Source organism: Cololabis saira, chromosome 1 (assembly GCF_033807715.1).
Source record: "Cololabis saira isolate AMF1-May2022 chromosome 1, fColSai1.1, whole genome shotgun sequence".
Lineage (NCBI taxonomy): Eukaryota > Metazoa > Chordata > Actinopteri > Beloniformes > Belonidae > Cololabis > Cololabis saira.
The window spans coordinates 50061804-50077820 of NC_084587.1; the positions used below are offsets into that span (position 1 = coordinate 50061804).

A 16017-nucleotide genomic window follows, 5' to 3' on the forward strand; every position below is an offset into this window, starting at 1 on the left:
TTTCTTTAGTACTAACTGTTCAAGTTGCTCAATCTGTGTTTTAGTTCTTTCCCTTGACTGAAAAGCTTTTAATATTAAAGTCAGTTGGTCATGTGATGACGTTGAGTAAGATGACTGCTTGGGTTAAAGGCTGCCACACACTTGTGTAATATTTTGTGCAAATTTGCCATCATTGTTAAGTTTTTCACTCCAAGTCTCTCACAAGTGGATGCCTGGGGGCTTTCCTAGCTGATGATATGCCTAACCCTCGGAAAAATGACGCACAAGTGCACCAACAGCCAGTGTTGTGAATGAACGAGTTCAAACGAACACGTTCATTGAACACGTTCATTTCTGTGAGAACGTTGAACTGAACGCAACATATTTGCAAATAAAGAACTTGAACTTGTTCATTCTGCAGATCAGGAACTGGAATTTGAACTGTTCAGATTATGTGAGTTTCAGCTTCACTGTTTAGGTCCAATTATTACGGAATAATCCTTCTCATTTCACCAGCGGGCGGCGCGCACATTTAAAATACTGGACGAGGCGACGACTTCACACTACATCACCCACAATGCAGTGCACACACTAGCATAGCAACGGGCACCAGCTCCATGGCAACGGTGGCCTGAGCCCAGTGCATCTTTACATGACCAGTGAAGAGAGAGACGTTGCAGACGCAGCGTCAGCGAGACGTCAGATGATGATCCTTATCATTATCTGCAGGAATTTTACACATCGTCTCCCAAAGAGTCCGACGGTAAAAATCTAACCTTTCTGTGCAAATTATGTCCACCTGCTCTGAGAAAACAAGTCAGAGCGTCTGCCTCGTCAACTTCACATTTGAAACGTCATGTGGAGTTCAAGCATCCGTCCAGTGTGAGAAAATATCTGCAAGTCCTTGACAATCAAAAAAGTCACCAGGAAAGACCAAGAAGACCCAACAGCCCCAAACGACCCCAGTCCCACTGCTGCACCTTTACCTTGCAACAGGTAACATTTACCTGCAACAGGTAGAAACACTGATAATGGACTACATTGTTGGAGATTTACAGACTCTGAGGAAATTTACAATACAATACTGAGTAAAGTTACTATACACAATACGTATAGATACATTGTTTACAGTGAACAGTTTAGGATAGGGTGGTGTTTCATTCGTACGTCACCTAAAAATATTGAAATGAACTGAATTTGACCTAGTTCAAAATGAAAATGGTGAACTATGAATGTTCATTTTTAAACTATGTGAACTGAACTTTGAACTTGCACAACACTGGCAACAGCAAAGTTCCAGATCGAATGTTGGCCTCAAAGCTAGCCAGGCTACATCCATTTCCCCAGCGAAGGAGGCCGTGGAAGTTTCCCTCACAAATGCCCAAATACACGTGCTCCTTCAGATGGAGTGGCTTTGGATTAAAGCGTCTGCTAAATGACAGTCGTAGTAGAAGTAGTAGCAGCTGTCAGACGACCAAAGTTGAGGATAAGTTTGTGGATATTCCTAAGGATTTGGCAGAAATGAGAAAAGTCACTGAAGCATTGGAGCGGAAGCTGGCTGACCTGATAATCAGGATAATTAACACCTCGGCCTCACTGGACATACTAGCGGAGGCAGAGAGGCAGCGCTGCCATTCGCACCCCACATTAGGGTCGGCGGTTGAAAAACGGAATGCCATACTAACTGAACTGGAGGATCTAGAGAGAAGGGTTAATCTATTCCCCGAGCATGCTGAGGACAAAGAATCCATTTAATTTCTGAGGACAGCACTTCCCCGAAATCCTCCAGCCTGACATCCAGGGAGGCCTGGATTTGGAGCGTGCACCGCGGTTGCTCATGCCAACCAAGTCCAGAGCCCCTCCAAGGCCTTTCACAGTGCACTTTTTGAAGTTCCAACAAAAGGAGCGGGGAAGACAACTTGGCAGGTAGAGATTGGGGATGTATGTTGGAAGAATCATAAGACAAGCTTTTATCAAGATTTCTCCAGGGCTTCACAGGAACATTGACAGACCTTCCTAAAGTGCAAATGGCTACTTCATTCAGCTAAAGTTCAGTTTGCAATTGGATACACTGCTCTGCTCTCTTTTACAATACCAGATGGAAAAAGTATCGTTTTGAGGATCCTAAGAAGGCTCTGAAATGCATTCAAAATCCCTGGTAAGACAATGTGGTTTTATGCTGCACATCCATCTCCACCTCTCATAAGACACTTATGAAGACGGACGCTGGAGATGTCTCCTTTCACTTCCATCTCATTATACTTCTGCTCATCCCTGGACTGTATTTTGTGGACCATGCCTCATGATTCCTACATTTTTCTTTCCTGTACAACTACCTCTCGCCTGTAATGAGCTGGGATAGGCTCCAGCAGACCCCCATGACCGCGTGAAGGATAAAGCGGCTATAGAAGATGGATGGATGGATGGATGGATGGATGGATGGATGGATGGATGGATGGATGGATGGATGGATGGATGGATGGATGGATGGATGGATGGATGGATGGATGGATGGATGGATGGATGGATGGATGGATGGATGGAGTTAGTTATCCTGTTGTGGATTCATCAGAAAGGTCTTTAAGGACAATTTATTTCCTAACCTTTTTTTATTCTACACGTTTCATTATGTTTTCTGGGTTGTGTTTTTTTGGTTTAAGGGTTATTTTGTTTTTAGGATCGCGTTATCTCTCTCCTCACTGTGAGGTTTTATCACCCAACTACATTCTGTTCCAGTGCAACAAAATCTAAAGGAGAAATGGAGGTGTGTAAACGGAACTTAAAATTTGAAATGGTTGATTCCTGGGCAGACATTTAATGATGGATTGCTATTGCTGAGAGTTGCATTTATTTCAGCCTACTAATGTTTTCAACATTGCTTTTTATGATATTTTAACTACATTATTTAACCCATTTTTCTGTTGTCTTTGAAAGCACCATCTCCATCATTGATTCCATTGCTTCCACTAAGGTGAGGGTTGTATCTGTTAACAATAAATATCCGTGGAGAAATTCCCCACTAGCAAGAAGTGAAAAAAACGGAGGGTAGAAAACCCTAAAATAGGTGGAAAAAGATTGGAATCCAGGTTCACTTTGACATCTATAAAGAGAGACTTCACATTAAAAATTTACAAGTGAGGAAGGAAATCCTTCTTTTCTGAAATCATCAACAAAAACAACCAATAACAGTTGTATCTCATTTGCCACTGTGACAGGTTAACACATCCTCCTGTGTTAGTAGCATCTGAGGTTCACTCTACAAGGGCCTGCAATGGATTTGTCAACTTGTTTACAGTAATCCCTGCTTTTTGTTACGTTCCAAAAAGAACCTGTGATGGGTGAAATCCGTGAAGTAGCAACCTTTTTTCTTTTTACAATTATTATACAAAGCTTCAAATTGCGGAGATCAGCCCCGCCATAACGCGACCCGAGTGATTGGATTTAAACAGGAGAAAATGAAAAATGATTATGAAAAAAATACATTAAGTACAGTAGGACAGATTGTGACTGGTGTGTATTTCACTGCTCTTCTGATGCTGCTGCATCCTGACTCGCTCTGTAGCGTCTTTTTCTTCTAAAGCCCGCGGTGCAGGTGGGTTTTTTCGAGATTAGAACATAGTTATGGGTCGTTGTTGTCGCTCTTTTTTCTTCTTCTACCACGACATGCCACCATCATTATATCTGAGAACTGTAATGAACGATTCATCAAAGGCTCCCGCTCTTGAGCTGCTGCTGAAGCTCATTGGCCGTTCTCAGCATGGTTGCTAAGCGACCAACGTTATTGACACAGGAAGTGAAGAAGCGGGGAGACTGTTTAGCCAATCAGAATGCAGAACACAACCCACAATGCAAATCCGTGAAGCAGCGAGATGTGAAAGGTGAACTGCGTTATAGCGAGGGATTACTGTACTGAGAAAATCCAGAAGATCCACTTCCATTGCCTTGTTGCAATTCAAAGTGCTTTAAAATTGCAATACAAATAAACTTTAACATGGATACAACCAGTGGAATGGAGACTAGGAACCAGCGTCTGGCGACTGAGAGTCCTCCGTCAGTGGGCGACCAATACAAGCATGGTTGACATTTGGCATATGCTCTTTAATTAATCATTTTACTACATTAAACCTTCTCTAAACTAGATTATGTCTTTGCGTCAATGGATTCATTTCAGAACATTCAAAGTGCCCAGTACTTTCCAGCCACCTAGTCTGATCATACACTAATATGTTGTTCGGGCAATATTTCCGCATCTCCCATTAGAGTTCTTTGAGGTCAGTTTCAGAGAATTTTAGGGATTTAATGTGGGTTCTGTGTCTTTATGCAGAAAAACGAAAGAAACTTACTACTTCAATTCTTCTAAACCTTCTAGCTCTGGGGCTTTGGCCAGATGAGCATTTTGGTGACATTATTTGTATTAAAGAAAAGGATGGCATCATTTTTTTTTATTAAACCTTTATTTCATGAGGCAAGCAATTTAAGAACAGGTTCCAAACGGAAAACTGAGATTTATTGCTCAGAAACAAAACCAAAAACGCTGCTGAGCAGGATCAAAAAACAGAACATGAACATAAATCAGAAAACTTTGAAAACCTGACGACTAGAACATGGAGGGAGGAAATATGGACCAGCACGGAGCAGGGGAAAGACAAGACTAGATCAGCCCCCAAATCTCGCGCTCAGAAGGCACGCCGATTTTCCCAGTGGCCAGCCGCGGTACTGCAACAAAAAATCCCATGGGGCCCAGAAAGCTTTTTTCCCATAGACCGCAATAGTAAAAGAGAAGCCTCTAAAACTGTTCACAGGAACCTCCAGCTGTAATCACAGGCAATTACTAATCTTTGTATTCTATATTTTTAAGTCATGGACTTTATATCCGTCAAAAATGTTTTATAACGGCCAGAAAAGTCAAAGAAAAGTCTCTTTCTGGGCGTGACGTCACGGCTGACGTCACAGCCGTGTCCGTGCATTCCACGGATGTTTATATTAATATATATCATGTAATTATATTATATTAATACATTAATAATATATGTAATACTATACATGTAATATTATACATTAATTAATCTATTATATTATTACATATTATATTAATATTCGCGTCATTGCCCCGGGGCATGATGGGAGGCCCCAGAGCATCATGGGAGGTGACTCAACTGCGCATGCTCTATGGGCCCGTTAACGCGGAAGTAAACCCGGAAGTCAGGAACTTTTCGGCATATGCGCTGGCTGAGCAGAATGCATTGAAATGAATGGGCGGCCACTTTCGGTTTACCATCCAGTTCTATAATACATCCATGGACTAGATATACACAAAGTTTAACGAGACACAGGTGCAGACGATCAGGGCAGATGGGAAACAGGAAGGCCAAGACAGAACTCAAACGCAGTGACATGGGCTTTCAAAATAAAACAGGAAAATGTCAAATCCTGACAATACTGGAAGTTGCGTAAGTCTAAACCTCCATAGTCCATGTTTTTTGTAATGTTTTAAACTAATACATAGTGGTTTGTTTTCCCATAGAAATTTTTATATGTATGAGTGCAGTGACTTAAACCATGAGGAAGGGTAAGGGTATCATTGAGAAAAGATCATTTATTTTGATGGTGGCAATTCTCCCCATGAGTGAAATGGGTAGAGAATTCCATCAGGTAAGATCATCTATTTTTTTAAGAGCTGAACACAGTTTAGTTTTTTATTAACTCTGACAGCCTAGGGGAGATGTTTATGCCTAAATGTCCGATGTTTCCTGATTGTGATTTAGTAGTGGATGTATTCTGGAAATTGCAGTTAATACACAAAACTGTGGATTTGGACCAGTTGATAGAGTAGTCAGACAGAGATGAAAATCCATCTATGAGTGCAATTTCTGTGACAGTGAGGTTTGAGAGTTCTGGAAGAAGAGTAGTACATCGTCAGTATAAAGACTTATCTTGTGTTCTTAAGTTTTGCATTGTATGCCTTTTAATATTCTTGTTTTGCCTTATACAGAAGCAGCTGCTAATGGATCAATGAATATTGCAAAGAGTGAGGGAGAAAAACCTGTCATATTTTTTTCTTTTTTGTTAAAATATTAAATCATGCTTTTTATTTATGTCTTAATGTCTTGTAAAACACTTTAAATCACCTTGTTGTTGAATTGTGCTGTTGAAATAAACTTGCCTTGCCTTAATTACTCACTACTCTGTTGTGTTTAAGTAAATCTTTCAACCCAGCAGTTGCCATGGTCAGCTTAAATATCTGTCTCGATCCTCATTCAAAAGATTTTATGTTGTGTACAGGGTTGTGTAGCATCTTCATCAGCGCAGTCTTAACCCTTTATAGGGTAGTAGTCAATAAAATACTTGAAACTTCAAAATTTCCACGCTAAATATTCTACTCTTGAGGGTTATTGGAGAATATTAAAGGACGATGTAACCCTGGTGAAAAGAGTTGAGTGAATCTTGATACCTGTGGACACACCCACTACCCTTTGTCTAGACACTCCCACTGGAAACATCCTTTGAACCATGGGCCAATGGATGCAGGCTCCACACTGCACCCATCCTCCACTCTCAATAAATCAGCAGCACCTGCTCAGCTCAGATATTCTCATTTGCTCTGGCACTGTTGCTGCCACCAGTACCAAACATTTTCTCTCAAACCCTGAAGGAAATCTGCAAACCACCTGGACTAGTTCCCTCAGCTGAGGTGCTAAATCATTAAGGATTATTGCTGTGGTGTTTGGTGCTTCATTCTGCATTGGTCAGGCTTTATTGGAAAGTTTGAATTTATTTTAACTGGTCTAACTGGATGGCGAGCCAACCCTGAACCTTGAATACCTGCAGGAAGGATTTGAGCCCTTGTTCCAGAACTCAATTAGCCTCAAGCCGGCTATGGACTTTCCTGACTTGGCTTGACTGACTTTGACTGTGGTTGAGAACTCGAGTAAAAGTGCACAACTCATTTGACAACTCTAAATACTAGTATTTGAAATGACTAATCTAGTCACTGTTTGAAAGGCCTTTGTCTTTGTTTTTTTTTCTATGTTATATGTTGTGTCCTTTTTTGTAATGTTTCATCATTTTAACTATATACTACAGTCAAGTTCAAACCTTGGTCTCAGTGTTTCATTGTCCTTCAATCAGCTCCTTGAGTTTGAGCCTGGCACTAGCCCACACTTGATTGTAGCCTAATTATATGTGCTACATAAATTTGGCGAGCCAGCCAGGAGCCGGACCTAGAATCTTTTGATGCGCAGTCAGAAGATTAACATTGTAACTTTTTTTGCAATAACCATAGACTGTAGTTCTACTGAAGCTACCAAATACGGTCACTTGTAAAGTGTTAAAACCCACACCATCTCTTTATTTTTCTTTGTTTACTTGCTCTTTTTTGGTTAATAATTCTAGAAATCCTTATTGTTGAGGCTTTGTATTTATTTGCTTACTTGTCGATCTCACTGTTTTGTTTGTGAATACATAGAATTTAGAAAAGAGTGTCCAGCGAGTCAGGCTAAAGGTTCCCTGAATTCAAATGGAACTTGTTAAAAGAATATCAAAGTGTGGGATTTATTTTTTGGTTTTAGTGAATTACAAATGTAAGTTAATATGTGAGTCGTTGAGCTCCAGACTAAACTTCAAACAGCTGCATCATGTTAAACAAGATTGGACACTGTCCCCAAATCCCCCAGGAAGACATTCCTTTGTAGGTTTGATATAATTTCAAATTAAAAAAAACTTGTTAAAACACTTTTTTTAAAAGCATAGAAGCATGTATTTACACGCCATTACCTTTTTTCATTAAGCAGCTCTATTGTTTCAACTTAATTTATTTGGAATGGGTTAGTATGATGTAAACTCTTCACTTGGTCTAACTACTTTTCATTACTTGTAAAATAACCTGGCAGGATGTTCCACTCAGTCTTTTTTCAGAAAGCAAGACTGCTTTGAGTAACAGATACTTGCTCACAGTGCTAATAAGCACAAGATGCAATTTATATTTCCATTCAGTAAAAGGAAAACAAATTGTGTCTCTGACAAATAAACTTTATCTAACCAAATGCACATTATGTAGTTGAGACTAATTCTGTATGATCGGATTACTTGAAAATGTATGGTATATTATGCAAATCCAATTGATTACATTTGAAATGTAACTTAAATATGGTAACGATTTCCCAAATGTTTTGGAAAAACATGAAAATCATGGAACAGAAGACTCAAATTCACAACAACAAACAGGCAAAATAAAGACCAAGCTCAGTATTTTATTACAGGAGGATGTTGGGCACCCAGTATTATTCCAAACAAAGTAAACAAATTGAAAGAGCTCAGTACTGGGGGTGATTTACTCTAGTAACCAGGTCAGACAGGGATTTAACAGAAAGAAGTGACTGTTTCAGACATGAGACTGGAATACTAGCATGGCTAAGACCACATGGCACTGACAGACGGGGGATTGGAGAATATAGATATATAGCAGGATAGATCAGTCACAGGTGTGGGCAATAAGTACAGCTGAAGCAGACGAGAGGAGAACAGAGTGAGCCTCAGAACTAAGGTAATTCTGAAAGAATTTACTAGACTGTAACAGCAGTAAAAATGACAGATGAATCAACGGCATGGAAATGACAACACACCAAGAAAAGAAACATACATAGCAGTTAACTATTTAAAGAGAGGAAATAGTTCAGCTGCAGTATAAATATCTGAACAGCGAGGCTCGAAGGGCCATAAATGTACTTCTCGTGACTGTCAAAACTCTAGACTCCTACTCTTTTCAGACGAGGAAATCATTTTGTAGGTTCTTTTGGCTCCAACCTTAAATTCTTTCTCCGTGTGTCCATTCTACAGTATGTAAGTAGCTTTGTCCCCTTAATTTCCACTTCACGCTATGCATCGACAACACATCTCTCGTTATGAAGTTACTACACCTTCATTTTATATTTAACCTAATTTATCCTGGGAGAGAATCTCTTGGATGAACCTGAAGCTGACGTTCTTCTGTGATGCCTTTATTTTATTTTTTTAACGTACATCTACCTGTGCAATCTTGCTTTCTCTGCAGCTCTTTGAGATCACGGTGCCGATCACCCAAGGCACCAAGCCGGTGACCATCAGTGTGGCCAACCACACCCAATGCAGCTGTCTATCCAAACTGGACATCTACAAACAAGTTCACAGCATCATCAGGAGAGCTCTGCCTGAGTAAGAACGCCTCTCGCCGTGGCGCACATGCCGTCCTGTTTCCATCACTTCAAAGGACATTTATTTCTTTTGCATTGATTTCCTAACCCTTTCCTACACCTTATCATGACTGCTGCTTTCCTAACCATTAGCATCTCTTGATTGCAATCGGAGCCTCTAAACACGTCATTTAGTTTTTGGTTCAGTTTTCTTGTGGCCCCTGTGTTCTCAGCAGTGTTGTGAAAGTTCATACTTCTCATGAACTAGTTCAAAGTTCAGTTCACATAGTTTAAAAATGAAAAGTTCACGTTCATAGTTCACCATTTTCATTTTGAACTAGCGCAAATTCAGTTAATTTCAATATTTTTAGGTGAGAAGTACGAATGAAACGTCACCCTATCCTAAAACTGTTCACTGTATACTAGGTGTAACAATATATCGTGCCACGAAATTTCACGATACAAAAACGTCACGATACGTGTCGTGGAGGTGACAAACTGTATCGCAATATTGGATTATTAATATTAATAGCTTATATTGTGTTGACTAGTAACGCGCAGCGTATTTGTGCCGACCACACCTGGACCCGCGGACCAAAATCTTCCTCCGCTCAGAAGAAACTAGTACCGTTTTGGTCCCGATCAAGGGACTCCTGCAGGGTTTGGAGATCTGAACTTTTACTGATGTAAGGCTGGTGTAGAGTTAAGCCTTACCTTATTAAATTAAAGCTTTTTGGGGTCGTGAGTAGGATAAACGCGGGGAAACTTCTGCTGAGTTCCAGTGTACTTTAAAGGGGACACATTATGGCATTTAATGTATATTTTAAACAGGCCTTGAATGTCTTAAAAACAATCTAAAGCTTGTTTTTAGCTTTAGATTGGGGGGGGGGGTATGATAATGAGGCTCTGTGCTGATTGGCTCCCTGAATGACGTGTAGCAGGGGAGGAGCATAAACCTCGCTCCGCCAGAGCAGCCCGAGCCTGTAAATAAATACAACACTGAATTTTCACAAATGGCAACTTTATTGTTAAAAAAATAAAATATGAGTTGTATATAAATAACATTTATGCACTATTTCAGCCGGATCTGCCCGGCGGATGCTGAACGCTGCCCCGGAGCCACGCCGAGCACCCGGCGTGGCTCCGGGGCGCATCGCCCGTTACCGGGGATCAAACCGACAGATTTCACTGAAAATCTCACAGGGTGAAGCTGGTCCAGCCTGGGACGTACCCCAGAAATCCCTGCTCCCAAAGCGGCTGGGAACCTGGACAATTTAGCCGGAAACCCCGCTTTGGAAACCAGGAAGTCGGCGGTCGGACGCGGCGCCGCGTCCGACTGGCTGAAGGATGGACCGCTCCAGCCAGAGCCAGAGAGCTGGTTGTGGGCGTGGTTTCAGCAGCGGAGGCTGAACCTATGGAAATGAGCGCCTATGGTGACGTCACCATAGGCGCAGATTCAGAATGGCTCAAAAAAAGGTCACGTGACACTGGGGGACTCTGTCCGGCGGGGGTCAAAGACCTTGCAGAATTTCATGGTATTTTGTCTCCCCTGTGCTGGCAGGGTGAGGGGAGACCACTTTATATATGTTAAAACAAGAAAAAACGTGTTTTTCATAATAGGTCCCCTTTAATGTCCCTCAACAGTGTAGGATTTTAGAACATCAACACAGCACCTAGTGCCGTACTGTGGCGTATCACTCCGCCCAATCTAAAACAGACTAATCACTACAGATAAACTGACTAGTGTCATTATAGTCCCTGATTTACATCAGAATATAAAGAATATATTTATAAAATAATGAACCCTGAATTACCAAAATAACCTTCTTAACAAAAATAAATCTCCTCTTAAACTTACTGTATAAGGTGAGCATGAATCAATCTTTTTTATGATATAAAATTGTATGTATTTATTTACCTTTATTTATTTACTTTTAGTTGTTAAATTTCTGGAAAAGAAAAAAGTCAAATCATACATGAGAGAAACTATTCAGTTTGTCGCAAAATATTTGTACTTGTATGAAACTGAAGATCATAATGCAAACCTGACATGTACTTTTAGTTCAGTTTGTGGAAAATGTTTGGCCTGGCTTTCTCTTTAAAACTTAAACAGTTATAAAGCATTACAAACTGTAACAATAAGGCAAATACACAGCATTGTTTTGTATTTTGTGTCTTTCAAATAAAAGACAATTTTTTCCAGTCATATGTTCCTCATTCAAGGTTGTTAAAAAAAATACTGCTATAATATCGTATCGTTATCGTGACCTCAATATCGTGTATCGTACCGTATCGTGAGATTAGTGTATCGTTACACCCCTACTGTACACCAGTGGTCTTCAACCCTGGTCCTCAGGACCTCCTGTCCTGCATGTTTAAGATGTTTCCCTGCTTCAGCACCCTGATAAAAATGACTGTCATTAACAGACGTTGGGGCTGTTGGGTCTTCTTGGTCTTTCCTGGTGACTTTTTTGATTGTCAAGAACTTGCAGATATTTTCTCACACTGGACGGATGCTTTAACTCCACATGACGTTTACAATGTGAAGTTGACTAAGCAGACGTTCACATTTGTTTTCTCAGCGCAGGTGGACATAATTTGCACAGAAAGGTTAGATTTTTACTGTCGGACTCTTTGGGAGACACTGTGTAAAATTACCGTAGATAATGATAAGCGGATCATCATGTGACGTCTCGCTGACGCTGCGTCTGCAACGTCTCTCTCTCCACTGGTCATGAAAAGATGCACCGGGCTCAGGCCACTGTTGCCATGGAGCTGGTGCCCGTTGCTATGCTAGTGTGAGCACTGCATTGTGGGTAATGTAGTGTGAAGTCGTCGTCTCGTCGAGTATTTTAAATGAGCCGCCCGCTGGTGAAATAAGAAGGATTATTCCGTAATAATTGGACCTAAACAGTGAAGCTGAAACTCACATAATCTGAACAGTTCAAATTCCAGTTCCTGATCTGCAGAATGAACAAGTTCAAGTTCTTTATTTGCAAATATGTTGCGTTCGTGTTCAACGTTCTCACAGAAATGAACGTGTTCCATGAACGCGTTCATTTGAACGCGTTCATGCACAACACTGGTCCTCAGAGACACGGGGGACTATATTTAGGCCAGGAACAGCCTTATCCTTTTTCCAGCATAGGTGTTCATATTGGCCAGTCGCATGCAAGAGCACAGAGTATTTTAGGTCTATTGTTAAGGTAGTGGCTTCCTGAGAAGTCTGCGTTCACAGGGGGTATAACTTAGACAAACACGTTTCACATGATCTCTCGATTAACTTCCCACTTCCTGACATGAGTCCATAGTCCTGTGTGTGTACCTGCCGCTGAGATTTATGACTAACAATCAGGATCCCATGTGGAAGTGGTTTGGGATGCATTTTTTGGCTCGTGTCCTCTGAAAACAAATTGAAACTAGTGTTTAATTGTTTTCCAAATGCTGGATTAAAGTAGCCAAGATCATGAAACATAATGTGGATGTATATTTTTTGTCATGAATTCAAAGCTGTGTGTGAGTGTTTTCTTAGTTAGTTTATTTGATCCAGTGTTAAAAATACTTCATGGTAATATCAGACGTACCCCTGTATGTATTAAAGTCCCCCTGGCTGGAAATTATTGGCTTAGACAAGCGTACCCTTCAGCTTTGGAACTGGTCCAGGTTATGGGATTCAGATGTTCCAAGGGACTTGTGTAATGTTGTTTTGAGGGGAGACCCCCACCCTCAGAAACTGTTAGCAACTTCGCTTCATTTCAGCAGCTTTCTCCAGAGCATACTTTCCCAGTTGAACTCAAACCGACCACACTATTTTGCCTCTAACTGAATTTAGTTAGAAATTAATATAATGTAACATACCTTATTCTGGGCTTCAACAGTCGGAGCACATCCATCATCATTATGTTAAAGGTAGAGTTGCCGAATAATAATCCAAGATTCAGAAAAAACCTTTTCCTATTTGTTTTAGCCGGTGCAGTGGAACACATTGGCATGTTTGTATGCATAACTATTGAGCTGTGGGCTTCTGATGGGTTGAATTTCCTTTTTTTCATAGATGGACTTGCATTAGTACCAGCAGATGCTGGAGGTGGATTATCACTAAAGGGTGGATAACAGTAATGAGTATAACCAGTACTCGAGTTGTAAAAATAAATCAGGGAGGATGGTGGATTTTATCACATGGGGACAGATCATTTGTGCTGATTACAAATAATATAATATATTACAAATAATAGCAGTGACCAAAACACCTGCAGAAACACTGCAGGAATGACATAGCAGCAGTTAAATGCAGCCTTCTGTAAGCTTTAAATATCCACTGGGCTTACATCAAATACATCAAAACACAACAATAAAAAACACTTTTCTGAACTTATCAATATGACTATGAACAAGATTTTTTTGCTTGTAATAAGAAGATAAATCTTTTCCCACTGGCAGATTTTTTTACTTATTTCAAGTGAAAACGTACTTGAAACAGGTGAAAATTGTAACAAACAATTGAAAAATTATTTTTCTGGTGTCTTCTGTCTTTCTGGTGGTCTAAATGTTGAAATAGCAGTAAAACCACATTGATTGATGAAATGACATAAGGGATGGAAAGGAGGGATGGCAGTTTTACAGGGGGGATGATTTGGACCGTTTTTATTTCAGGGGGGGATGCCATCTCCCCTCATCCCCCCCTCAACTCCAGTACTGAGTATAACGTAATGATAAAAAGTAGTTGAGCATTACATTAAAAGGAGATTCAATAGCCTTTAAATATGATCAAAAAAATATACAAAGACAGCAATTTTGTCGCACTGTATTTAAATGAACTAAAAATCTCCCTAATGGGGACGTTTTTAGTCCATACAAAATGATGGGTTTGCAGCACCTCTATCCTACTTTTAGGGAAAGACACTCGCATCACTCTAGGTTCTATAGGGGTCACACCAAATAAATACTCATAAAGAAGCAGGTGTTGGAATCTAAGAACAGTTAGCACTTTAATGCCACAACCAGAAATATTTTGACACTTACACTGTACCGTGCAATAAACAGAACTAGGCGGCACAAAGTGAAATGAAATAAAAAAAAAAGATAAACAAATTTAAAATAGATACTATCAGTCCATCTTAATTTAGCTCAATTCAAAATGGATTCAGTTCTGTGCACATGCAAGTACATACGATTATCACCAGTGTCCACTATTCCTACTACTACTATTACCTGGGTAGTTAGTGTATCTTATCTGATGAATGGGACGTTGATTTATAATAATATAATGGTGGGTTTGGAGGAGATGTAGACCTGTGTGTAATCGGCATATCAATGAAAATGGATCCCATGATGACGAAGGATTGTGCAAAGGGGGAGGAGGTAGTGTTGAGGAATTTATCAAAACCAGTTCAGAAGTCCGCTTGTGAGTAGTGAGTTTTATTCAGTAGCCGGCGGTGAGCAGACCTACACAGACGTGTGTCTTGGTTGGTGTGCTGACCCAGAGTGATTTTACAACAGGGTTTTTATACAAGAAGTTCAATCAACAAAAGGTAGGAATAAACAAGCCAAGTGAGAGACAAAAAGTAATTTACAGTCAGGTGTGATCGTTCTGTTTGGAACTACCCCCTGAGGAGTCATGAAGTCCATGATATGGCATCTCCGTGGATCAAGTCCTCGTCTCTGCAGGGGCTGGAAGTCAAAGCCACTTCCACGGTGCCTGTCTCAGCAGGGATGCAAGACGCCGGAACTTGTGTGACAATGGGTCAAGCGGGGGTATGAGGCTGGGGCAACCTGCAAGGCGTCGTTCCCCTGCAGGGGTTTCAGGAAACTGGAACTTGCATGACAATGCGTCTCGACAGTAGATAATGAAGATGAGTGGTCCCAAGACTGACCCCTGGGGGACACCCAGTGAAACACCTGAACACCCGGACTTGTGGTCCCTTATTTGTACAAACTGTTGGCTGTCAGTGAGGTATGATGTGAACCAGCAGAGTGCGACACCAGTGCCATTCAGGCGGTCCAGGCGAAGTGGGGGGGGAGATGGTGTCCAATGCTGCGCTGAGGATGAGGATGGTGAGTCGTCCGGAGTCTGCTGCACGGAGGAGGTCATTAGTGATTTTGACCAGGGCTGTTTCAGTGCTGTGTTTAGGACGGAAACTGGATTGTTTGTGTCAAGGTGGGACTGTAGTTGTGCGGCAACCACCCTTTCAAGTGTTTTGGAGATGAAGGGGAGGTTGGAGATGGGCCGGTAGAGGTTGAGGTCAGTTGGGTCCAAAGTCCTTTGGGCTGATCGTACGGCTGGCCACACCTCATATCCGACAACCCCGGAATCACTGGGCTCGCCATCCAAATAGTCTGATGTGTGAAGTGCAGACTATCGACACGACCACTTTTATCAATTGAAATCCTCCTCGGTTCACAGGGTGGTGATATCCACCCTGTCTCTCATTCGCTACACTCCGTCTTTATATATCACAGCCAACTTATTTCCGCGGCTGTGTCCCTCGTTCCCTCATACTTCTCTCTGTCGGTCTTGTTTTGCTGCTGCTCATCCTTTGCGTTTCTCTGTTTTGTTTTGTTTTTGTCTCATGTTGCTGCAGTTACCCCTTGTGGTAGGAAGATATGTCACGTAACCATGAGCCTCCTCATAGGTTATTAGACTACATGGATCGAACTGGTAACCTGATTCTCCATATGGGTTACATCCTCCCCTCCTGAATCTGCATGAGTCCCCTCATGCTGGACTTCCTGAACTACTGGGAAACTGTCATATTCACCAAAAACTTCAAGTGCTTTATTAAAGCTGTCGAAGAAATGCTCGACAAAAGAAACCCTCAGCGGCAATGGTTTCCCTCACTGGTCACAATGAAAGCGCTTAGGGGGACATCTC

The 16017-nt window shown here is 41.2% G+C and overlaps 1 protein-coding gene across 1 annotated transcript in view; it reads left to right on the forward strand.

Annotated features, from left to right (window-relative positions):
• vegfc (vascular endothelial growth factor c) overlaps positions 1–16017 on the forward strand; it is a 127824-nt gene that overhangs the window by 82243 nt on the left and 29564 nt on the right. The window contains exon 4 of the mRNA XM_061733135.1: positions 9029–9168. Within this exon, the coding sequence (XP_061589119.1) occupies positions 9029–9168 (140 nt within the window). The remainder of the gene's footprint in view (positions 1–9028; positions 9169–16017) is intronic.